Source organism: Barbus barbus, assembly GCF_936440315.1.
Source record: "Barbus barbus genome assembly, chromosome: 26".
NCBI classification, from domain to species: Eukaryota; Metazoa; Chordata; class Actinopteri; order Cypriniformes; family Cyprinidae; genus Barbus; species Barbus barbus.
This window is the reverse complement of record NC_136754.1, coordinates 4,559,902-4,584,713: the sequence shown is the minus strand read 5'-3', so window position 1 is coordinate 4,584,713 and position 24,812 is coordinate 4,559,902. Positions and strand designations below refer to the sequence as shown.

Sequence of the window (24,812 nt, the reverse complement as noted above, 5' to 3'; positions counted from 1 at the left end):
ATATAAAATGAGAGAATGAGAAAGTATTTTTATGTAATATTAATTAGTTTAAGGGCGGTCGTGGGCTAATGGATAGAGAGTTGGACTTGTAACCCGAAGGTTGTGGTCCCGGCAGGGATTGTAGGTGGGGGAGTGAATAAGCAACACTCTCTCCACCCTCAATACCACGACTGAGGTGAGACCCTTGAGCAAGGCACCGAACCCCCAACTGCTCCCCGGGCGCAGCAGCATTGGCTTCCCACTGCTCCAGGTGTATGTTCACTACTGAGTGTACACTTGGAAGGGTTAAATGCAGAGCACAAATTCCTAGTATGGGTCACTATACTTGGCCACACACCACTTCCCTTTCCCTTTCCTAAAGTAGATCTCATAACTGTAATTCACCAGTAGATGTCAGCATCAGATAGTTTACCCTATAGAAAATCACACTGAAGTCTACTGTACGTTTAGCCATGTAATGTCAAATAATTATTATTTTAATATAATAATGCTTAAATGTTTTTTATTACAGCTCAGAAGACTAGCTCTTGATTGACTAGCCATTTGTATTTTTTATTTATTTTAATGTACATTTTTTACAAGCAATATTAACGGAAGATTTGCCATATTCTAGGGTTAAAGTTAACATTAAAATAATAAAAATATATATTCTATATAGTTTGACACATATTCCAAGATTCGGATTCCCAGATGCACACTGAATATCCTGTTCCACTCAGAAAAATGTGAAGGCCCATTTTAAATACATTTTCCTATATAAAGCATCTCTCAGTGACCTTACTCAGTTGACGTCAGAGTTTTCATTTTTGTGCAGTATAAGAGGTGTGGCACTTGATGCTCTGCAGATTTCCTTTCAAAGCACACATGTATAAGACTAGAGTCAACTAAACAAGTCAGTCCTTACGGCAAGTATCCGTGTCCATGGAAACCAAGGCCACAATCCGGCAGCAACTGTCTTTTGTAGAGATCATCAGGAGGTGGAGATGCAAGCAGACAAAGACATTCTTAGAAACTTGGTGATAAGTCAGGGAAGCTTTGTGAAAAAGAAAAGACAGTTAGTGAATTGTATTATAGAAGATGTGATGAAAACATTAAATCAAATATCATTCTTTTAATGAACAAGAATGAGTCAAGCGCTGCACACAGCTGTGGACCAGGAACAGATTCCTACAAAATGAATCAGCTGTGCATCATTTATACCACATCAAACCTCACATTTCATACTGCTATCTCCAAAAACACTTAAAAATGATGGATGGACGGACGACAGAATGACAAAATTATAGATTTAGAGAACAATAGATCCATATAATATGGATGGATGTATACAATGACAGGATAGACAGACAGGACAGACAGACAGATAGATCAACTGGACAGTATTACAGGATGGATGGAATTGGAGAATGAATAGATTGGATGGATAGATTGCTGGATGGAATGAAGGAACGAACTACGACAGACAGACAGATACATAGATAGATCGATAGAAGGATCCGCTGGGAGCTTGTGGTAAACATGGATCACTGCCAAACCCATCATGAGTCTCCCAGTTTCAGTTTATGACTATTTCTCTGACGCCTCTCTCCTCTCCCTCGTTCAAGCAGCATGTATTATTTTGTATGACGTGCACCTTTCCTTTCAAGCAGACCTTAATGAATATTGTGCAAACCACAAATCAATAACCCCCCATTATTTAAAACTCATCAAACACAATGAGTCAATAGTGTGGATCACTGTCAATTACTGGCTCTAAAAACAGTTGTGTACATAAAGTGGGGTCACAAGTTAATTCACAGTAAAATTGAAAGAAGATTGTCTTAGGTTTGTCCTCTTTTGCTTTAAAGGCCACCTATTATGCCCCTTTTTACAAGATGTAATATAATCTCAGGTGTCCCCAGAATGTGTCTGTTAAATTTAACCTCAAAATACACTACAGATCATTTATTATATCAATTGGAAAATGCCTATTTTGAGTAGAAACACTGTTTTTGTGCATGTCTCTTTAAATGCAAATGAGCTGCTGCTCCCCATCCCTTTTCAAACAGGGCTGTGTTATTATCACAGCTGGTATCTCAGATACTCTGCCCAAAAACATCTGTTTGGTTTTGATTATCATGTCTATCGGGCTGAAGTCATGCATTTTAAAGCCATATCGGTTTAAACTTCTGATATATGATTTTCTGAGTGCACACATCTAAAGCGAACACACAGAAAGCGGTTGTCATTTGCATGTCACAGTATTTGAGTACTTAACTAAACTTTCATGTCTTATTGCGCTTAAACTGTCAAATACACACAAGTTTATGTTAAAAACACATTACAAAAACAGCTGGTTATGTCTAGGAAAGAAATTGCATGTTTATATGAGAGCTCTGTTTCAAGTGACAGCAGCGTAATATACAGTACCTACTGCTGTTTACACTGTTAATAAAATAACAATAATATATAATAAATGATAAATACGGCAGTGTCTGTAAACAGTTGTGGGCAGGCTTGTAAAATGTGGCGTCACGTTGTATGGAATCTGCGAACAGCTTGCTCTGAGATGCTGCTTATGATTTATGAGGATTAAAAAAGGAGCAGGTGGATTTTTATTATTATAGGGTGGTTGTGTACACACACTGCCAACACACATTTATGTTCAAACAAGTAAAAGTGAATTTTGCATAATAGGTGCCCTTTAATGACAGCATAATATTAAATATTTTCAATTTCTAGTTTACTTTACATCTTTTTTTCATCTAAAATGTTCTATTAATTTGTAAATTTAAATTTGAATCCCAGATGTAGGACTCCACTGTACGTTACACAACACATTATTGGCAATTATATCACCAGTTTGCAGAACAGAGTGTTTGTACAGACTGCAGTGATGTGAAGGTGTGTGTGTGTGTAGTTAGGTAGGTAGGAGTGTGCGTGCGTGCGTGTGTGTGTGACGGAGAGAGAGAGAGACAGCAGACTGACTGTCAGGATGTGTTTGCTGTTCTCCATCTGTGGCGCTGGCAGTGAGAGATGGAGAATGACACATCATAAGAAAAGCAATAAACAAAATAACCATCAGGGGAAGATGAGGAAAACCTTAGATTGACACCCACACATAGACCAACATAAATGCATTTCAATTTAGTTTTATTGGCATGACAAACAACTGTACATTTGCTTGCCAAAGTGTTATCAGCTTAGATGTGGTTAAAAAAGGGAAAAAATACAATACAGAATTTCACATCATCTGAAGAAGATGATGGTGCTTGCCTGCCCAAATCTTGCCTCCACAATGCCAGGGTGCTGCTATGTAGTTGCTAAAGTGCTCTGGGTAGTTGATAGATTACTGGCCTAAGTTTCTATGATTTTTTATTATATGGTTAAACAATTAATGATAAATCTAGGCATCAAAAAATTACATTACAATATGATGGATGGATGGATGGAACGACAGACAGACAGACAGACAGATAGATAGACAAATAGACAGATAGATAGATAGAAATGAAATATAAGCCTTGATATGACCAAGAATATCAACAGAATCTTTAGTATTTCAAAACTGTGTGTGTGCGCGTAGTTGGAGATATTGATATGTCTGGTATATGAGTCATCACTGGGATATATTTATAGCATCTCGACCGAGAGAGAGAGAGAGCGGTAGAGAGAGGAAACGAGGGTGTCAGCGGGCTGCTCTGTGTACATGTGGGAAGGGAAGATCTAATGAGAATCTCACTGTGTGGTCAAACTCTGGCACTTTTAGCAGTATGACAGGGCTGTCACCCCTTTCCTTATGTACAGGCCTCCTCCGGCTCTCTCTCTATCCATGCAGACGTAGAGCTGGATGATTTTAATGAATACAGAGACTCTAACTGTGCTCGGCTATGCAAGCAAAGGTCATTTTCCTGTGTTTTCTCCTCAGTGCTTAGTGTTTTTTCAGAACTCTGATTCATTAAAGGTGTGAAAACTTTCTGGGATGCTTTTTATGAAAACCCACACATACATTTATGCAGTTGCTTGGCTCATTTCTTGACTGTTTATAATTATAACCATATCTGTGATGTTCTGTATGAGGAATCTAATTCGCACAATCTGCCACAATAACAACAGTGCATTCGTGCTGGTTTGGCGTGGGTTGGTGGGAGTCACAGCCCGTCTCTGCCAGAGATTCACAAGAATCTCAAATATACAGTACATCCAATTTACCAGTGTCTGACCTACCAAAACGACTAGCCAATCATGAAAAAGGCTCATTGGGAAAAAAATGCTTCTACTGCAAAAAAAAAAAAAAAAAAGGTACAATTAAAGCCTGTTTCTGCAATGGAATAAACTAATAAATATGGTAATTGTGACTTTTTATCTTACAATTCTGATGTGTTTTTTCCACAATTCTAATTCTGAGTTTACATCTCATAATTAAGTTTTTTGCGACTCTTTAATCTCACAATTCTGACATTTTTCCCACAATTCTAAGAAAAAAGATATAAACTCAGAGTTGCAAAAATAATGAGAAAAGTCCAAATTGTGAGATATATCTTGCAACATGCCTGTTAGGTTTAGTGTAGGTGGTATATTATTTTTTCAAACATGAAAGAGAATTTAGCTCCACTCACCGAACTATTCATTTCTGAACTGCCACAAAATATACAACAACCAATATAATAAAACATTGCCAAATTCATCTGTTTCGGATGAAACTGAGCATGTTTTTTGTGCCACTTACTGGACATTTTACTTTGAAAGTGTCGCAAAATGTGCAAAAAGAAACAATTTGCACTCCAATTTGTAGAAACTTCACCACAGGCGTGTTTTTCCAATGAGCCTGGGTTTAAGGTATTGTACTATTGTATGCTTTGGATCTGGTCTCAGTTTTTTGACATGATGATGGCATTCCTTACGACACCACATAAATGCCATATAAATACTGTTTTAATGATATAAATTAGCTCCTAAAGTGACACTTATATTGCCATTTAATTTACAACAAAATATCAAATCAGGTGGCATGTGCAAACTAGCATTCCAGCCATTTCTCTGATTACTTTAATTTGTCCCAAAATCATTTTGAATGAATGAATATTAATTCAAATCCAGCCTTCTTGATGAAACTGGTTGACCAAAGTTTAAAAAGCCTGGCAGAAACATCAGAATCTTATGCACAACACACATATATGCTGATGACCAGCAAAGCTAGTTTCTTCAGCAGAGTATCCTCAGTATCAATGTGGCTTAAAGATTGCCCCATCTGAAGATTTTATTTTAAAAACTATACCATCTGCTAGAAAGTTCTGAAGGTTTCTGAATGTTCAAAAAGGGTGACAAACTGTTCCAGAACGAAGTCGAAGCAGATGGCGTTGGGCTTATCACAGCTGGTGAATGTGGCAGCTAACACATCTGACCATTGAACATGATGCTGGTCATTGGACAAAAGCACAAGGTCACCATCACATGTGGCCGTTCGGACATTTCAGTGCTCAAAAGAATTCTGAAAGGAACAGAACAGAATAGAGAGCATAGGAGACTGCAAGAAAGAGAAAAGGTCTAGGAGAAACAGACTGACGTCGATGTCCATGTCCCTCATTAGGGATACTGCTGTATTGTTAGAGATAGAAAAATGAAAAGAGCCTCCGCTCCAAACACGTAAGAGAACACGTCATTCAGACACATGAGTCAGAGGAAGGTGAAGGAGGAGGGAGATAATGAATGAATGAAGGAGAGAGGGCTAATAATAAGACTAAAGATGAACTGGAGAAAAATAAACAAGAAAATATTAATGAGAAGGTTTTGGATCTTCAGACTCTTGTATATTAAAACGTTGGTGGGTAAGAGCCCAAAAATGGGTTCCACGTCTGTTTTTATTGGGCTGTGAGTAGTAGGACAAAAACAGTAAATAATAAAATTAGAAATACATTTTAAAATATACATGTCTAGAAATCATTTAAAAAATGATTATAGACAAATTAAATAATGGAATAAAATTAATGGAATTATAAACATTATTATTAAACAAGTGCAAAAAGTAAAAGTCTAAATAAAATGCAAAATAATAAAATACACTCATAAAAAATATTATTAATGTTTTTTTTTTTGTATGAATGCAAATAATAATACTATGAATAGAATAAATAAAATGAATGGAATTATTCCATTACAAATCTTAAAATTATAATCTAAAAATGACAAATTATAAAATGATTTCTATACAAAATATAGGCGAACATTTATATTTTTTATATTTTTATTTCATGTAATTTTACAAGATATTAATATTTATAAAATAATACCAAATAAAATTAATGCAAATGATAAAATTACAAATAAAACAGATAAAATAAATAATAGGCTATATAATAGTATTTTTATAATACTAGAATTGTAGATAAATAGATTATTATGGAACCTTTGTGGAGACTGATACCTCCTAGTCACTATATTTTGTTGTAGTGTGACAAACATATACTAAAACAAAATATCTTATAATATGATCAGTAGAAGAGAACATCCGAAGAAAAGTGAGGGTGAGTACATGACTGACATTTTTGGTGAATAATTTCTAGTCGTTCAAGCTGTTAAAATATGGCACTAACAATGCAGGGTCATGGGTTTGATTCCTAGAGAATATGAGAACTCACAACAAACTGAATCCAATGTAAACCACTTTAAATTAATAAGTATCTGCTGAATACATTAATATATTGCAACTATTCCTTCAATTCAGCTGCTATCTTGAATGAGAAGACGCCTGAATCATTCTTCCTTTTCTCCTCTGCAGGAGCTTGTTTTTAAAACAGAGTTGTTGAGAACAAACCCTAGGTTTTAACTCACGATTTCTGCCTTATTAAGCGAGGGAGAGAAAGCAGGAGACAGATAGAGAGGAAGAGATAGGCTAAACGATTATCATCCTCTCATCCTTATTACAACCCAACTACCACACATGCAGCCTCTCACTTCAGCACTAACAACAGAACAAGTGAACAAGAGAGATGAGTGAAAGACAAAGCAGAAGATCACCATGGAGACAAGAAGTCAAGCAAGGCAGAAAAAAAAGATAGAGGGGAGAGAGATAAACACAGAGATATTATAGTAGCCTATACCTCCCAAAGACAAATCACAATTAGATCTCCTTAAAGTCAACATGGAAATTGACCCTATTTACTTTTAATAAAGCCTATATTTAATATATCCTCCTGGTCTTATCTAATACTGTGCTCCACCTCTGAAACGATTTTCAATTTCAGCTGATGCCACTGATCTCTCTTATTTTATCTTATCTGGTTTAACTTGAAATTGCATCATGTTATGGAAATTAAATTGAGTGGAATAGGCCTCTCAGCTGTTGCTTCGACACATGGGTTAATAATGAGATTAAACGGAAAGTTTTGGTTATGTTTCCTGCTTCTATTATCACATGTGTCTCTCAACAATGTCTCAAACTGAATACAGAGTTGCCAAGAGACAGTCTGGCATCAAAAGTCAATCTCAATTTGAACTCAAAAATTTTAAATTGGATTCTTAAAATCTTACTAGGCCACGTTCACACAGCAGCAGAAAACCGTTGTCATTTCTGTATTTAAGTAGCTTACATTATACTGTTATTTTCTGTTATCTATGAGAGTAAAAACCGCATTCTATAACCGAACTCACACAACCGAATTTTCGTCGAACGAACCCTGTGTGAACGGAACCTGTATGTCTAAAATGATTATTAAAACTTAATAGTTAGTCACTACAGTTGTCGATCTCCATGGCGCATTAATACTAGTCTACTTAAATGAAACTTAACTGAAAAACCCATTAGCCTACGTCTTCTGAGAAAACTCTGAGCGATATAAATTGGCCGTTCTGCTGCAAGTGTGGGTATACGAATGCATAAAAACAAACATCTATGATCTATGAGTCATTCCCACACACTTTAGTACCTGTTATATTCTCTCCATGGCACACACAGAGACTGCTGGGTATCGAGGGCCATTGGTGCCTGTTGGTTTCAGTTGACTCTGGAATTACAACCCTTGATTGAGGTTCCAGGAACTGCACAATGCTGCTGTCAATCTCCCCGGCAACCAGAGGGAAGGAGACATGGAAAAAGAGAGAGCGAAATGGAAAGAGACAGAGATATGGAGATGAGGAGCAGCATAAGGGATGCAGAATGTAAAAAAATAACTAATTGACTGATAGATTTCCTTGCTTGTATTTATAAGAATGACAGCAGAGAGACAATGCAGCGCTCCCTTTCTATTCTCATTGACATTCATTCTCTCCACCTCCTCCCTCCGTCCGCCCATCCTAGCTGCTGAACACAGCTCACAGTAACTGATGCTTTCATTGAGCCGAATCAAATCAACAACCTTCAGAACTGGCCAAGCATATAATCTCTACTCAAACTGTCAGTTTACAGAACCGACGAAAATCTGCTGTATTCTCAAAGCTCTAGGCCCCTTGGTTTTAGTACATAATAGCAATGATAACATTTTGGGTTAATGAATTGAACAAATGCTAAGTAAAAATGTTGTGCCTTTTTGACTTTTTGAAGAGAGGTGCGTTATTACTAACTATAAACTGAGACCAGAAGACTTCTGGACTTTGACATTGAAGGAGAGACCTGAGCTGTATCTAGAGAGAGATTCACTGTTTATCCACCCGCAGATAGCAGAAAACATGTGGCTCATGTTTGCTTTTTCTTCTTTCACTGGCCATAATTATAACTGTGAAATCAGTATTTGCTATAAAATAATGTCATACATGTGAAAATCAACTGAGAATTGAACAAATAGCTGTAACAGCTTAGAAGAAGAGAGGCTTTTCTGCTAATTAAGGCATAATACAAGACTTCCTCTTACAACTTACAAACGGTTGTCAAAAGCATAAATGCTAAAAAAAAAAATTGTGAGAAAGTGTGACATGCTTAAGCAAAACAGGCATTATGTATCTGCATCCCAACATTACTGCAAAGATTTATTCTTAAAAAAAGATTCTTAAAAACTGCCAATTGAACAAGATAAAAAGACCTTTCTATCATGACAACTCTCTGAAGATTTTAGCACAGTAATGGATATGACCATGTTAATGTTTTTGATTATTAAAACAGAAACTGTGATTTCTCCAGTTTCTCTGAAACTTTTGATGATGTTATGCACCGTAGATTATGAGATTTGTGAAGCCTTTGCAATTTGACGTTGAGGAACGTTGTTTTTAAAGTATTCCACAATCTTTTTACACACTCTTTCACAGACTGGAGAGCCTCTGCCCATCTTTACTTCTGAGAGACTGCCTCTCTAAGACATCCCTTTTATGTTACAGACCTGATGTCAATTAACTTAGTTGCTATATGTTCTCCCAGCTGAATCTTTTCAAAATTTCTTGCTCTTTCTGCCTTTTGTTGCCCCTGTGCCCACTTTTTTGAGACCTGTAGCAGGCATCAAATTTGAAATGACCTCATTTAGTGGATAAAAGTATCAAATTTCTCTGTTTAAACATTTATGTTATCCATGTTCTATTATGAATAAAATATGGGCTCATGTGATGTGATTTGAAAGTCTTTTAGTTTTCATTTTATTCAAAAAAAAAAAAAGTCCCAACATTATTCGGGTTGTAGCACATAAAATAACTTGTAGCGGATCTATACAGGTGGAGCTGGGGAAGGTGGAGGGTTTCAGAGGAAATTCTCTAGTGAATGCTAACCAGCCATTTAAATGTGAAGCAGCAAGTTCATTGGCTTTGTATGCAACATGAAACAATCAGCTTGTGCCAAGTAGTTTTAACTCTGTGAATATCATCGGTTTGCTTTAAGGACTCATCAGCCTGTACCATCTGGAGTTTCATGACAGAGCTTGGCATTTAAGATAAATAATAATAATGCAAACTTCAGCTGTAATACATGCAATTATTACATGCAATTTTGCATGTCAGGTAAATTTATCTGGTTTTAATATGTTTAGAATATCAGACAAATTGTTTAATTCTGATGCCTTAAAACACACGATGTTTAACATACCTTATTTTAGCCACTCTACTGGTAACGGGTAAAGACTAAAATAAAAGCTCAGTTTCATGTGAAAACATAAAATCATTCATCCCTGCTTTGCTCATTAGACCAAATTAATGTGCAGAATCCTGCTTATACCAAGAGAATCCCTCGTCAAGCCTCCTACACGTCTCTCGGCCCATCTGATCGTCCATTACAGTCCACGCACACATGACTGTAACCTCCTGCTGACACCTACACAACGCCTATTTATAGCCAACTCCAGCAAGATGTGTTTCAGAGTCATCCCTCCAGCGTTGTTTTCCCCATCCACTATCTAGTCTCCACTAGTCTCCACTCCAATCACATCAACAGAAGGGATGCTCTAATATCATTAAAGGGAGAAAATTGAGAAGATCAATAGGTTGTGGATTGGTTTCCTTTTAATCTTACTGAGAAAGCAGGGAGGAGTTTTAGAAAGCTTTTCGGGAGAACACCCAGAACTCCTCTTGATTGCTAATGGAAAATGGAAGTCAGAAGATATGTATTTTTTATGAATCAAGAAACAAAAATAGAAAAGACTGTTTGGTTTAACAGTCATGGAAACATCCCATAATGCACACACACAGGCTTATGACTCATCCGACCATGTGACTGCTCCACTAACGTCAGGAGAGCCTGTCTCACCCCTCTCTCCCCAGAGTGCAGTCAGCTGACTGTGGGTTACGAGTCCAGAATCAGTATGTGCTAAAAACAATATGCTGACAAACCGCAGAGTGCTTTTAATGAAGAAACATTTGCGCTGTTCTGATTCTGTGCTGTAACATGCCTTTTTTTTTTTTTTTTGCTGTATATGGCTCTCCAGAGATTAATATAAGTTCCTGATGATAAATTACAGCTTTTTCAGACCAGCATATTGGTTTCTGGGTTCTTTAAAGCACTAGATGGATGGTTTTCTAAACGTTCTTGTGAGACCTAGCCCTTATGTTGTGTTCTGGTCATTTTCAGATTTTTTTTTTTCCCAAAAATGCTAGTTAAATGTTATCACACTGGACTAAAACATTTTGATCACACAGGGTATAACAAAATTTTACATTTTTGTACTTTTGGGGATTTTTTCTACCTTATTATACTTGTGTTCCCTGTCAAAAATGACCAGCACACAAAAAATTGCTTATAAAATATGCTATATTAATACCAAATATTGGATTCAGTCTTTTTATCAGTCTCTTTTCTTTCAATTAGCACAGGTTCTGTATTTATTTTTGGAACCGACTGATCCTAGGCCTCATTGATCAGCTTATGCACCTCTGCTTAGGTGCTAATGCACCTCATTGGCTAAATGATCGATAAATAATGATTTTTTTTTTTTTTTTTTTTAAAACTGAGGTGCGTATGCTCAGATCAATGAGGTTTAGGATTAATCCGTTCCAAAAAGAAATATACAAAGCCTGTTCAAATTCAAAGAAAACAAGCTGACAAAAAGATTGAATCCAAGATTCATTGATAATATAGCAGATTTTCTTTAACATTTTGAAAAGGCCAGTAATTTTTGACCAGGAAGGCCAAATGAGGCAATGGATTTTCAGCACAGCATAATGGTTAAATACCCATTTAGGGTATTTATTTTCAAGACTGCAGAATTATGCAGGGCTGTCTGGGTAAGCATGTCAAAAATAACTTAAATAGGCCAAAGTTAGGTAGTTTTGCTTTTTTCTTCTTTCCTTTTTGTACTTCGAAACTACAGCTAAAAACACATCAAACGATGTGCTTCTGAAAAAACAAAAAACTCAAAAAGGACAAAGCTTTCTCCGCAGCGATGTTTTGTCTGTGTTCCAGGAAAAGTGATCAAGTACAGATGAGTGTCATCTTGGCACTAATGTCACTAGAGCACAACATAATTCAGCTGCTGACAGGCCCCACCGCAGGATCTAATAGATGCTCGGGACTGCAGGTGTCTAGGGACAGTGGAAGAGATCCACAACCGGCAGATGTATATTTATCAGAGACCTTGCTCTCCCCAATGAGTCCCACAGTGCGTTTGTGCGTGTGTGTGACTCATCGCCTGACGATTTAACTCGCCTGTGACGCCTGTGTGTACAGAAAGACAGCGAACAAACCATTTTTACATTGCACACTTATGACATCCTCATTCTTACCTAATACAAATAATAAAATTTTAAAAAGCAACTGATGTATATCTGTACCAGAATTAGTTTTTGCAATTTAATTTACAATAGTTTCCACTCTGAAAAAAAGGGGTCGGTATCCTTTTAAAAAGGTACTAATATGTACTAATCTGTAGCATTTAGGGGTAAATAAGGTATAAAGAAGTACCTTTTAGCTTTTGTGCCTTTGGGTATCACCCCAGTGAAAGCTTTTTATCTTTTTTGGAATGTGTGTAGCATAATTAGCTTTACAATAGTAAAAATCATGGTAATAAATGAATAGGATATTTCCTCTTTAAGCAGCTTTAGAATCATTCTACCGTTTGGTTTGTTTACATCTTATGTATAACATTGGCAGCTAATAACAATTTAACAGTTGTATTGTATTATACATTAGACAATGCATTAACTGTGCTGCAAATGCGTTTCTGTATTTAGGCAGAAACTATGGTATGTTGGTATGGTAAGAAACTATGTTGTTCACAAAACGCGCTATCCTCTTCTTTATGAAAAAGACACACCTAAAACACAGACCAAGAGGTGAATGCAAGAGGTTGAGTTTCTCAGAGAAAAACGTTGTGAATGGTTACCATCGGTACGAATGCATGCACAGTCTCTGTATTGCGTGAGCATCGGTGACGCATTGGTCAGGTGCCGCCTCATATAGCGCGGGGAGCTGTCCGGTGCTGAAACACAACCGAAGCGCATTGAGGCAACACGGAGGACATGCTGTTCACGCTCATTCACATTCTCTGAGCTCTACGCAAAAGGTACGGCAGCTCATTTTCATTTTTTTGCATTCACAAAATGATGCTCTATGAAAATAGTTAACCTATGCGCTAATCTGCTTTGTGTGGATTAAAGAAGAGTAGAGCTATTGTTCCTTTTCTTTCCGGCTTTGCTTGATTAGATTCTATCACTCAGCATCAGCATCTCTCATCTCTGGTTTATCTACTGGTTTTCGTCGCGAAAAGATCAGTGACATGTATTCCTGCTAGACTGATCTTTTAAATCGAGATTTCTTCTTACGAGCATACGTGAAAATATCAATAGATCTGTTCTTAGAGATCCGTAGCCACAAGTGAAAGGTTACCTTGACAACAGGCGGTGACTCATCCGGTGCTGTTGTCGTTTAAAAACATGTTGTGTTCTGACTGATCTCATTGCTGCTCTGGTGCTCGGAGCGTCTCTTCTTCTCGGTCTGGGAAACAATTTTAGCAACTCTTAAGAACTGATTTCATGGGTAGTTTAAACTTAAACAGAATTTTAGCAACACTACATGCATTTTGGTTTTAATAACAAATACAATAAAAAAAAATACTGCACGGGTTAACTGTTTTTGTGCTTGTTTATCTCTAGGCGGTATGATGTTGTCTCTACCGAAACTGTCCGCCGGAGGGGTGGCGGTCCTGCTCGTTACCCTCCTCCAAACCCTAACCGTGCAGGGCGCCTCTGTGCGCCACCATCGCCTGCGAGGCGGAGACCAGGGTGGCTTCCTTGCTCCCAGCTCCGATATGATCAAAGCTCTGGAGTACATTGAAAGCTTGAAGCAGAGAGCCGATGGACCAGAGAGTCCAACAGGGGACTACGACGAAGTGGACAAATTCCGCTTTCTAGTGCAACTCGCCTCCCTACAGGACGAGAACACGCCCACGCGTGAGGAAGCCGCCCGTTGGCCTGATAACAAAGTGCCACAGTGGGTTCGATCTCTGCTGCAGGTGCTTGAACAAGCTGGAGAGACTCCGGAAAGCCAGCCAGCGCCCGGAAACGAGCGGCATCCTCACAAGAGCAGACGCCCGATGGGAGAAGCAGAGAGCCCTGTTGGAGACTACGGGAGCTACGTGAAGCCTCACAAGAAGTACCCGCTGATGTTTGAGGACGAGGAGAACGGCAGGGACAACAAGCGGGCGACTGAGGATTTGGACGAGCAGTACACCCCTCAGAGCCTCGCCAACATGCGCTCTATATTTGAAGAGCTTGGTAAACTGTCTGCCGCGCAGAACCAGAAGCGAGAGAACCAGGAAGATGCTGAAGATGACGATGACCTCTACAAGGTTAGAAATCTGGCGTACGAGGACGTGACCGGAGGGGAGGAATGGGTGCCGCTAGAGGAGCAGCTCGAGACGGAGGAAGTAGTTAAAGGAAACCGTGAAGAATACGAACGTGGGCTAGGAGATAACGGAGAGCAGGGCGAGGTCATTGAAAGACGAGCTAGCCCTACTGAAGACGATAACGAGAACCCAGACGATGACACAAAGCTTGTGGATTACTACCTGTTGAAGGTCTTAGAGATGACAAACCAGGCGCAAAAACGGGACTTGATGGAAGGAAGGAGGAGGCTACTGTCCCAACCCGCTCTAATCGACCCTAGGGCAATCAGACAACTGCTGTCGGCTATTTCAATGAAGCTCCAAGTGCCTCCAGAGGACCTGGTTGGAATGCTCTTCATGGAGGAAACCAGAAAACAACAAAGCCTTCCTGAGACCCAGATGGCTAGGAAGCCCAGCCAACCTCGGTACAAGAGTCGGGTCATCAAGTATTACAACGGTCGACAGCCTGAAGTCACAGTGAGCGATATCCATCCTGATGTCAAAACTGAGGATATCCTGAAAGTCCTTGGGTTAGCGAATCTGGCCAACAAGAACGCAAAATTTTCTTTGCTAAAGCAAAGGCCCTACAAGACAGCCATCGCAAAGTACTTCAACCCCAGCGGGAGACAGGGAAGCTTGTTCCTGTCCGAGTTAAACAAAGCTCCAAGCAAAAGAAAAGATGATTACGATGATGATGCAGTGGATGAGGATGAAGAGTCGACATTCCTCGCAGCCAAACTCCTGACTGAGTACCCTGACACCAGCTCGAGCGATCGCAAGAGGGCCATCGATTCCACCACGAACAGACAGTTGCCTTATGAGCTGTATGAGGAGGCCATGAAAGATTTCTTTGATCAGGTTGATAACGGAAAAGGCATGCCCACCAAAAGAGACACCCAAGGGAAAGAGGAGCCTGAGGCACCCCAAAAGCCGCCCACTCAAGATTCAGCACAGGAGACCGTAGATCAAACCCCACCTGTGCCTGGACCAGAAGAGGGTAAAGAGTATCACGGGAAAATGATTGCAGGAATGTGAAGACCCTGAGCTTGTACTTTTTTTTTCCCTGCTCGTATTCTGACAAGTCCCACCCCTTGACCTTTTATCTCTTTGATATGGTTGCTATGGCTACACGAACGACTTCTGAACTGTCCAAATTGCAAACCGGTTGTAATGAAGCTCCTACCTGCCACAGAAGGGACTTGTCGGAGTATGAAAGGGGAAAAAAAATATTGCTTACTCGTGGGACATGTCTATATCTCCTCAAAAGTTATTTTAAAAAAAGTAAACAGTTTAAAGTGCTTTAGTTTTCATGGAATTCTATATGATGTAAATATATATGGTATATCAATGTGCGGGAGTTCAAGTGTATTTTATCTGTCGTTTATGAATTGGTGGTCCTCGAAATGTTTTCTTGTTCCTTTTGTTGGTATCAAGAGAATGTTCCTGTAGTCGTAGGACTCCGCTTGCTGCAATCTTTACAAGCTATTTCATTATCAAACCAATAAAGATGGATGTGATTCTCATTTATAAATCATTTTGTACGTGTTCTAAAGTGTGAGAAGAGAAACATGAATAAAGCATTACCGTATTATTTTTCCTCTCGCTGTATTGTGCTGTCTTATTACACTGAGCATGATTCAACATAAAAATATCATATTATGACTTAAAACAAGAAACATGACACCCAGTCTGTGCTGGATCTTGAAAGACAAGAAAAAAAATATCAATCACATATTAATATTTGCATTTGATGTCAGAAAAAGCCAAGGATATCCACTTGATGAACATAGCACCAAGCATACTCTCATAATAAGAGATATTAATAGAAAACAAATCCATTACAGTGCACAAAAATAAACTGCTGGAGGGGTTTTAGAAAGCACCGGAATCATTTAATAAGAGAAAATTGCAAACACTTGACTGAGACTAAATCATATCAAAAAGACTATTTTAATAAGCCAATATCAACAAAGTGTGCTCAAAAAGCAGCATTAACATTTATTCAAAGTTTTTTTTTTTTTCTTTCTTGAACTAAATGTCTCCTGAGACATGCAACATGTTTAAAAACATGAAAAGGCACTTCAGATAAGCCCAGGTTTAAGGATATTGCAAATATATGATTATTATATAAAATGATTTTGGTATAAAAGTTGAAAATGATCAGTTGAAGCTATGGTTGCATGGAGCCATCACAGAAATTCTGCATTACATTTATTTTTATAAGCGGACAAGACATAACCTATTCAAAAACACATGAACCCTGATTCAGTTCTATTAAAATTTGAGTGGAATTGATAAAGAAGTTCATACAAGCATTGAGAAGAAAAAAAAATGTATAATAATAATAATAAATAAAGCAAAATTCTGCATCCCTCATGAATGAAGTCTGTAATTTCTTGCAATGAAAAATTGTGTCCTGAGTGAAGGACACAACCTACACTGCGGAGGCAGGTTTCTTTCCCTTTTGTCACATTGTATCACGTCAGCTGCTGTCAGAAGGCTGGTTTGCTCATATATTCTTCCATCGTCTGAAGAGAAGAAAACAGGCACATAACTGATTACCCTTTTGTATAATATTAAGTGACATTTCCAGGTTCCCTTGCTGTGCAGAGGTGAACTCTCCTTCAGATGTATGGACCAGCTTATTAGAATGATATGGACAACAAATGATCAGATGCCATATGGGTTTTAAAGGAACAGTTGACTCCAAAATGAAAATACGGTCATCGTTTATTCACCCTCGTTTCATTTATACCCCTCATGCTATAGTCCTGTGAGTGCTCAATATACCAGCTTTGAAGGTGAGTAAATGGCATTATTTTAATTCTGGGGTGAATTCTATTCTTTTAATGTGGTCTCATTTTTTGAGGCATGCTGGAAAAGCTGGCATTTAGTGGTACTGAGAGTTGATCTGTAAAACAACACTCTCAGACAAGTCTGTTTATTTCTCTCTCTTTGTCAAATCAATGTTTTATGAAGGTGACAGCCAAAGTAGAGCTCTATAACTGGGTGGGCAGCAGCATTAAGACAGCTGCAGGTTCTTTCAATCTGAAATATGTGGCTCAGAAACACTGATTGAGATTGTGTTGTCGTGTCTTATTATTATTTTAAAAAAATGTCAAAACAATAGCAATTTACAGGGATGGAAGAGATTTTATTTGAATCCTATTTCAACACTGTTAAATAAATAAACTTATTTTTCTGTTTCATTTTTCGAACATATTATGCAGATTAAACTTAGTCTCTCACCTCTTGCAGCATATCTGAGGCCTCTACAGACTTTGCAATAGACTGTTTGGACGTCTCCTGAATCTCTCCTCCCATCAGAAACTCATCCAGGATGAAATAAGCCTTCTCAAAGTTAAAGATGATATCCAGCTCACATACCTGGATTACATATTACACACACAGAAATTGGAATAAAAATATAAATAAATACATATGAATGAATGAAGAGAGGAAGTTGTGTGTTCAGTCTATGCAAACATAAATAAAAAAAAAATATTTAATAAAATATACGCATATAAACAGGAAATATAAACAATATTGTATAATATCTTTTATTAAATATATCAAATATTTGCTCCAGAGGTGAGAAACTGAATGTATTTACATTCCCAAAGTATTTGTCAAGTAGCTCCACATAACGGTGCAGAATCTCTAAAGCCAGAAGCTCATTGTCCTGGTTCTCCAAGCCACAGCAGAAATACAGACTGGCGTACCTACAAACAAGTGGGAAAACACAGATGTACATTTATTTGTATTCAGTAAAAAAAAATGAAAATAGTACACACTATCCTCACAATTGCCATCTACATTCTCTGTAATGCAACTGCTGACATGGCAAATCTCAGTATTTGTAAAGGTCACACTGGGAAAACAACAGGAAAGAACAGAGAGACACGTTTAAGAAAGGTGTGAAATACAGATCTGAACCAGAAGAGTAGCAGGCTCTCAGGAAGACAAGTGTGAAAACTCACTCTCAGAAACACAATGGTTTCGGTGCCTGACAGAAGGATTTGATGCAGCCAGGCTATGAAGCATTAAAGTTTACAAGCACAATTAAACATTTTCTCTCAAATATTTCCATTCACACTCACAAAAACAAAGGTTCTTCAGTGGTTCTTTGCATTTTGGATTCAGAAAATACCCCTCTTCTGGGACATTTTTTACTATACAGGGTTGAAATATGGCTCTACATAGATTAAAAAAAGCTATTTATCACATATTACAACATGACACACTTTTTATGATCAAATCAGTTCAGAATAAAATGAACAAAAGCAATGTCTTGTTTTAGTTGTAAAGTCGCATTAATAAAACAGATTGTAAATTAAATTTAAGATTGACTTTAAGAGCATTTCATCTTCAGAGGTGACATTAAAATGTTTCTTATACACCTAACTGATTTATCATAATAAAAATATGAAGCACTAATATTCCCCATTGTGAGCATGTGGGTCCATTTTCAGACACTATTGAGGGGTAATAGGGGGCCATTGTGTAGAAAGCTGCCACTATGTTTGGCCAGAAAACAAGGAGGACTCATATGGGGCATGTCGTCAGCTAATGACATCAGTAATGTCAGGAGAACTGGACTGAACTGGTTTAAAAACTACAGCACAGGACAGGGCAACAGACTCGATACGGATGCAGAAACCTTCACATGTGGTATTTTAATTAGCCCACATAAGATCTTAACTGCTGACTAGGTGTCCACTTTGCAAGATTTTAGAGTCTTCTGCTCACACTTTGTGATGACTAATGACCAAACATGAGAGCCTAGCAGCTGGGCTTTTAATTAATGCTGAATCTAACGCCGTCATTTTGTTTGAAACCAGCATGCTCTTACTGAAGACCGCATACTGAATATAGCCCTAAATTTACTGCAGGACATTCTCCTTGGGCCTGGGATGAATGCTCACCTCTTATAGACAATCTTCAGGTCCTTCCAGTGCAGGAAGTTACATGTGCGTGGCTTTCGTGACAACACCATAGTGGTCATGTCCTTCACAATCTTCTTCCTCTCTCTCTCCGGGAGGGGCAGGAACCATTTCTGCAGCCGTAACTTCCCCTGACGGCTGAACAGCAACAGGAAATGCATCTGTCGGAAAAGAGAACATGCATTTTAATTAATGATGGTTTCATTCTTTCATCTTTTGGAGTGCGTGTTGTCTAGCGGTTAATGATCCAGGTTTGTTGTAGGTTCAAACCCCAAAGGTAATGAGTTACCAAGACTGTTCCTTTGAGCACACTCATGAGAAATGTGCTGACAGTGAAAATACAGAGTAACCCTGGATAAGTGCCATTGCTACATTAAGTGTGTAATGTAATGTATTGGTCTGTATCAAATATAAAACCAATACTTCAAGGGTTAGTTCACCCAAAAATGAAAATTAGCCCATGTTTTACTCACCCTCAATGCATCCTACGTGTATATGACTTTCCTCTTTCAAACGAATCCAATCGGAGTTATATTAAAAATTGTCCTTGGTCTTCCAAGCTTTATAATGGCAGTGAATGGGTGATTTTTTTCAACAGTCCAAAAGAAGTCAAATAAAGCCCATGCACCCATAATAAAATGTGCCTCATACAGCTCCGTATGCATATTTACATATTATCCATATTTACAATGTTATAAACACTTTTCTGCAACTGCGCATACGTCCTACGTCATCCGCCCAGAACGGCTTGTATATACGACAGTTAGCGGATTCGTCTGAAAGAAGAAAGTCATATTCGCCTAGGATGCCTTGAGGGTGAGTAAAACATGGGCTAATTTTCATTTTTGGGTGAATTAACCCTTTCATAGAAACCTGTAAACGCATTCAAAAATTTCATAAATCTACGTATAAAATACTCTTTATGCAGGGTTTTTTTCTGCAGATGCTGCAGGGAAGCAGATGGTAGACAGAAATTCTGTAACACAGTAGGTGGACTAAAGGGTTTCACACTAAAGTCAAGGCCAAAATGATTCAAGTGGGTGGACTTCAAAGTGTACCCATTTCCTTACTATTTACCTCCCATCAACCACTTTCACACATAACCACCATAAAATTGTATTACATTTACCTTTAAATTTAGCAGATCACACATGCACCAAGATGAAAACTGCATTTGAACAGCTGGGCTGGAAATAAGAATCTTTATCTTTTCCAGCAATCTGTCAACTAATTTCAACACTGTCTTCGATTGAGAGAAGCTCTTTCATTTCAGCATCTGTGCAATGTAACAACTGTCTTCAACACCATAGTCACATCTCAGGTTTACAAATTCTTTGTGATTCTGACCAGATTCTTTGTGGTTTGGCACAACGTCTTTGAAAACAGAGCTAACTAAACTTTTGAAAGCTCAATCAGTAAATCTCACAGCTTTGCTCAGACATGGCGTCAATGCAAAAACCTTTCTGGCAATGTTACAACTGAATCAAGCTAAAGAACACTGGTGGATGAAATGCATTTGTTATTTCAAAATATTTATTCCTCAAAACTGCAAAAAATTATATTTAATGGAATCATGACCAAATCTAGGTTAGTGCACAAGCTCTAGATATGTTGAGCTGTGGTGCTCATGCGAGAAACCACAGGTTTCATGCAGGTTCATATCTGGCCTGCATTGTTTTCTAATCCCATCCCCCATATTTCCTGTCTCTTGTCTTACTGTGTCTTTTAGGAAAAGTTTACAGATAAAATTTTAGGAAACAGGAAATACACAGAAAAAGACAAACTGCACTTCAGACAGAACTACGGCTAACCTTTTCACTGTCAACCAAACCTAGTCAATATGAAATTCAATATCTGTGAGACAAATGTCAGTCTCCACTGTCCACTGTCAGGCACAGGACGGACCCCTGCATGAATCCTTTCCACACAACAACTAATCAGCTCAATGCAACAACACTGAGAACAAAATATCTGAGAGCTCCTAATTTCTCCTCCCCCTCATTTCATTTGCACAGAAATCTGGCAATGCTTGAAAAAGCTTTGTCTTCTCATAGACATACATCACAGCTGCACAGAATATGTGACACTCTCTTTGCGAGTCACACAAACCGCTTTTTTCACAGACTTATCAGGTCACAGGCCACACCGACAACTATTAACAGAAACTATTACACAGAAACCTGAGTCACACCTCTGAAACAAGATTAAAAACACACAAAAAAATGGAACTGGAGTGTTCACTTTTATTACTAGAAAAGGGCATTTCATAAGAAAAACTTCACAGAAAAGAGTAATGATGAGCAATAAAACTGCATTCAATACAGAGACATTCATAATAATTGAATCTTTTTTTTTTACAAATATAAAAATGTGCAATGTAGCCTAAATCACTGTGCAGAAGTCTTCCACAGTGCAAATAATTGCAATGAATTGAAAACACTTAAATATGACTGAATCATTAATTATAATGTCGAAAGTTATACATTTTCTACACAAAATTAATTGTTTTTATTTCCGATATTTTGATTAGACACCATCTGAATTAAACAGTGTAATGCAGTCATATGACAACAAGTATATTACCATATAAAACCAAAACCGAAACCATATTTTCGTTTTACATAAAAACCGCTACAGTAATGCATTATATGCAATACTCTAAAATTCCATTTCATTTTAAGTACAGGTACCATTCGCCCAGAGCAACCTGAACAATTCACCCAAAAATTAAAATTTACTCACGCTCAGGCCATCAATGTGAGTTTGTTTCTCTATTATAATGGATTTGGAGAATTTAGCATTACATCCAATGGATCCTCTGCAGTGAATGGGTGCCGTCAGAATGAGAGTCCAAATAGCTGAATCCACAAGCAATCCACAACACTCTAAAGAAGTGAAAAGCTGCTTGCAAGAAACATTCCAGTTTACCTGTACATTGTCACCTTTGGCCAAAAAAAAAAATGAAGCCTATAATTCATAAAACTTCCATCACCTGTGGATCGAAATCAAACAACAAATTTGTTTAGAACTGTTTCTATTTATAAATAGAGCTGAATCTGTGCATATTTTTCTCTCCTGATTCAGATAAGATGACATTTTAGCAGAGAATATATTATGGATAGAGGACTTGTATTTTATCTGAAGTTTTTAAAAGTTACATTTGATGAATTTGTTTATTACAAACAGCTTTTCGCTTCACAAGACATTAACTGATGGACTGGAGTGGTGTGGATTTTGTGATGTTTTTATCAGCTATTTGGACTGTCATTTTGACGGCACCCATTCACTGCAGAGGATTCACTGGTAAGCAAGTGATGTAATGCTAAATGTCTCCAAATCTGCTCTGAGGAAGCAACAAATCTTCGATGGCCTGAAGCGGAGTACATTTTTGCAAATCTTCATTTTTGCATGAAATATTTCTTTAAGTGTAAAAACATGATAATGGCAATGGGTCATTTTTCACAGAACTCAAACCATCAAGAAACAATGAGTCCCAAGCTTTGTTCTCCTAAAGTTGATTGTTATAACGAGAGAATGAATGAATCTGCTACAAGCAACTAATTTTGCTCGCAAACACAGATGCACACAGATGCAGGAACACCAGGTGGGGAAATGGAACCATCAGCTTCATTGTTATGACCAAAACATGCTGGCAAAGAGTATATTTGCTTCCTCAGTAAATCGAAAGATGAAAATACAAGGAAAAAACAAGGAAACAGAAGCATGCACTGTGTTGGGTCTACTATTGTGCTCCAGAGGAATGATTCTCTGAAGTATTTCTTCAGCATGAAACACCCATATCCCAACAACAGGAAAAGAAAAGAGAAAGGAAAGAGTGTGCTACAGCTATTAAGTTACATACATTTTTATCTCTACATTCCACACTTTCTCTCCTTACACACACACACACACACATACACACAGACACAGTTTCACTATAGGGGAGGGTTTAAATGAAGCTCTGAGCTTCCTCTTGAGCCTGATCCTGCTTAGATTTCAGTTCTGTGCTGCTCTGATTTAATTTTCCTTCTACTGTTGGAGTCGACACAGCTGTGAGCGGCTACAGCACACAGGAGAACATGCTTACAAACACACTCGCTGCAGTTTAAATGAGATTCTGCAGTGTGTTGTTATCTCTATGAAATTAAAAGGGCCACTTCTTCATCACTTCTAATTACTCAGATGCATACAGACAATATCAGATGAAGCATTGTCAGAGGACCTGCATGTATTGTATTACTACTTTTGCCAACTTTTACTAGATTTTGCCAACACTTACCAAATTTCAACAAAACTAACCTAAGAGCTAAACAAAAAACAAAAATGTTTTATGAATGTATTTTTCATTCAGAATTTAATTACATTCTTTAAATCTATAAACAGCTAAAAAGCAGTAATTAATAATAATAATAATAAATGAAAATATATTGTTTTAAAATATTATTCAGTTTGAAAAAACATATTTTTACATTTATTTATTTGATTTGATTATTTTAAGTTTTTTTTATAAAAATGCATATGTAAGAGCATAATTTATTGATATTTTAATACCACACTTAACATAATATTTTACAACATATCTTTCATGTAATTTGACTATTAAAGTATTATTTTTAAATGTACAGATATTTAAAAAGATATAAAGTGTAAAATATTATTAATAATACATTGCTAAAATATTATTACTCAATATTAATAATATATTACATTATATATATATATATATATATATATATAATAATAGGAAATGTTACTGTATCATTTGTAATATTGCGATTGGTTAATAAAATACTCTTAACTCATTCTTGCACACATTAACCAGAAGAACAGATAGCTCTTCTGTAAACTCAGCAGCAGTCAAACGTAAAACACACAGTGGCTAACTCCTATTTAAACAACAGATAAACGAGTTTACCTGGCTGCCAAATTAAGTCAGCTAAACCAGGACTTTGCATGCAAGTTTTCTCCACACAAAGGTTTCCAAACTATTTACTTGCTGAGTGTCAAAATCTGGCAGTCCAGTATCAAGGGAAACGAACTAACCGGTTTATCCAGACAGATGAGATGAGCGTCACCTTAAACTCCCTCAGCATTTAAATAACACCCGATTCATTTGCCCAGACTTTGAATAAAACAACTTTAGGTGAATTACACCAGCTCTAAATGACACTGCTTTCTTTAATCGGCGATAAACAAGCAGCTCGTGAAGGACGGAAGTTTGAAAGGCCTCAGGTGTGTCCAGACAGGTGCAAGAGCACAACCTGTGGAAGAAAACACCTGTCAACCTACTCTGTGATCTAAATGTGTGCTTTTAGGCGAGTCAAAAGAATAAACTGTGTAACTTACCATATTGAAGTACGAAATACGGAAAGAATGTTGAAATCCACTAAATTCCTATCCACTTCCCGGCTGGTCAAGGCCAGAGTCATCGCTGCCCTTCCCAAACTGTGGCGGAGAGAAAAGCTGCGCATGCGCAGATGCGTATCTGAGCGATCGGCTTTGTTTTCGCCTCCTCTGTCTGAGCTCTGATTGGTTAAGGCACTGCACCTGGCTTGAAAAGGGGCGGAGCAACACCCTCCTAGCATATTTTCCTGTGCGTTACCTTCAAACGCCTTTTGTAAATCGAGCCTTGACATTTATGGATATAGATATGACATGAATG

At 37.7% G+C, this 24,812-nt stretch overlaps 2 protein-coding genes and 1 long non-coding RNA gene across 4 annotated transcripts; 1 reads left to right on the top strand and 2 right to left on the bottom strand.

The window, feature by feature from the left end:
* Positions 1 to 443: 443 nt before the first annotated feature.
* Positions 444 to 13,459, bottom strand: LOC306846416. The gene is made up of 3 exons (XR_013782065.1): positions 13,211 to 13,459; positions 7,905 to 8,026; positions 444 to 1,033 (listed from the first exon to the last, which is right to left on the bottom strand). It is a non-coding gene; the product is annotated as an uncharacterized lncRNA (long non-coding RNA).
* On the top strand, positions 12,817 to 15,803 carry LOC306846415 (secretogranin-2b-like). Its single transcript, XM_079379793.1, has 2 exons — positions 12,817 to 12,887; positions 13,477 to 15,803. The coding sequence occupies exon 2, from the start codon at positions 13,482 to 13,484 to the stop codon at positions 15,240 to 15,242; it is 1,761 nt and encodes a 586-aa protein (XP_079235919.1). The 5' UTR covers positions 12,817 to 12,887; positions 13,477 to 13,481; the 3' UTR covers positions 15,243 to 15,803.
* Positions 15,804 to 16,081: 278 nt separating this feature from the next.
* Positions 16,082 to 24,670, bottom strand: LOC306846414 (AP-1 complex subunit sigma-3-like). Of its 2 annotated transcripts, XM_079379792.1 has the most exons (6): positions 24,497 to 24,629; positions 24,194 to 24,411; positions 19,133 to 19,311; positions 17,821 to 17,929; positions 17,457 to 17,594; positions 16,082 to 16,735 (listed from the first exon to the last, which is right to left on the bottom strand). In XM_079379792.1, the coding sequence occupies exons 3-6, from the start codon at positions 19,309 to 19,311 to the stop codon at positions 16,700 to 16,702; spliced, it is 462 nt and encodes a 153-aa protein (XP_079235918.1). In that variant the 5' UTR covers positions 24,194 to 24,411; positions 24,497 to 24,629; the 3' UTR covers positions 16,082 to 16,699. The 2 variants fall into 2 exon arrangements, with proteins under 2 accessions (XP_079235918.1, XP_079235917.1); XM_079379791.1 differs by lacking the exon at positions 24,194 to 24,411 and having other exon boundaries at positions 24,497 to 24,670.
* Between the last annotated feature and the right edge of the window lie 142 nt (positions 24,671 to 24,812).

Bases quoted from the DNA above. Each gene is read 5' to 3' on its own strand.
- LOC306846415 (XM_079379793.1), top strand. From the start codon at position 13,482: ATGATGTTGTCTCTACCGAAACTGTCCGCCGGAGGGGTGGCGGTCCTG.
- LOC306846414 (XM_079379791.1), bottom strand. The intron at 17,930-19,132 runs GTGAGCATTCAT...ACTTGTTTGTAG, and splicing joins CTGAAGATTGTCTATAAGAG to GTACGCCAGTCTGTATTTCT. The intron at 17,595-17,820 runs GTAAATACATTC...TATGTAATCCAG, and splicing joins TTGACAAATACTTTGGGAAT to GTATGTGAGCTGGATATCAT.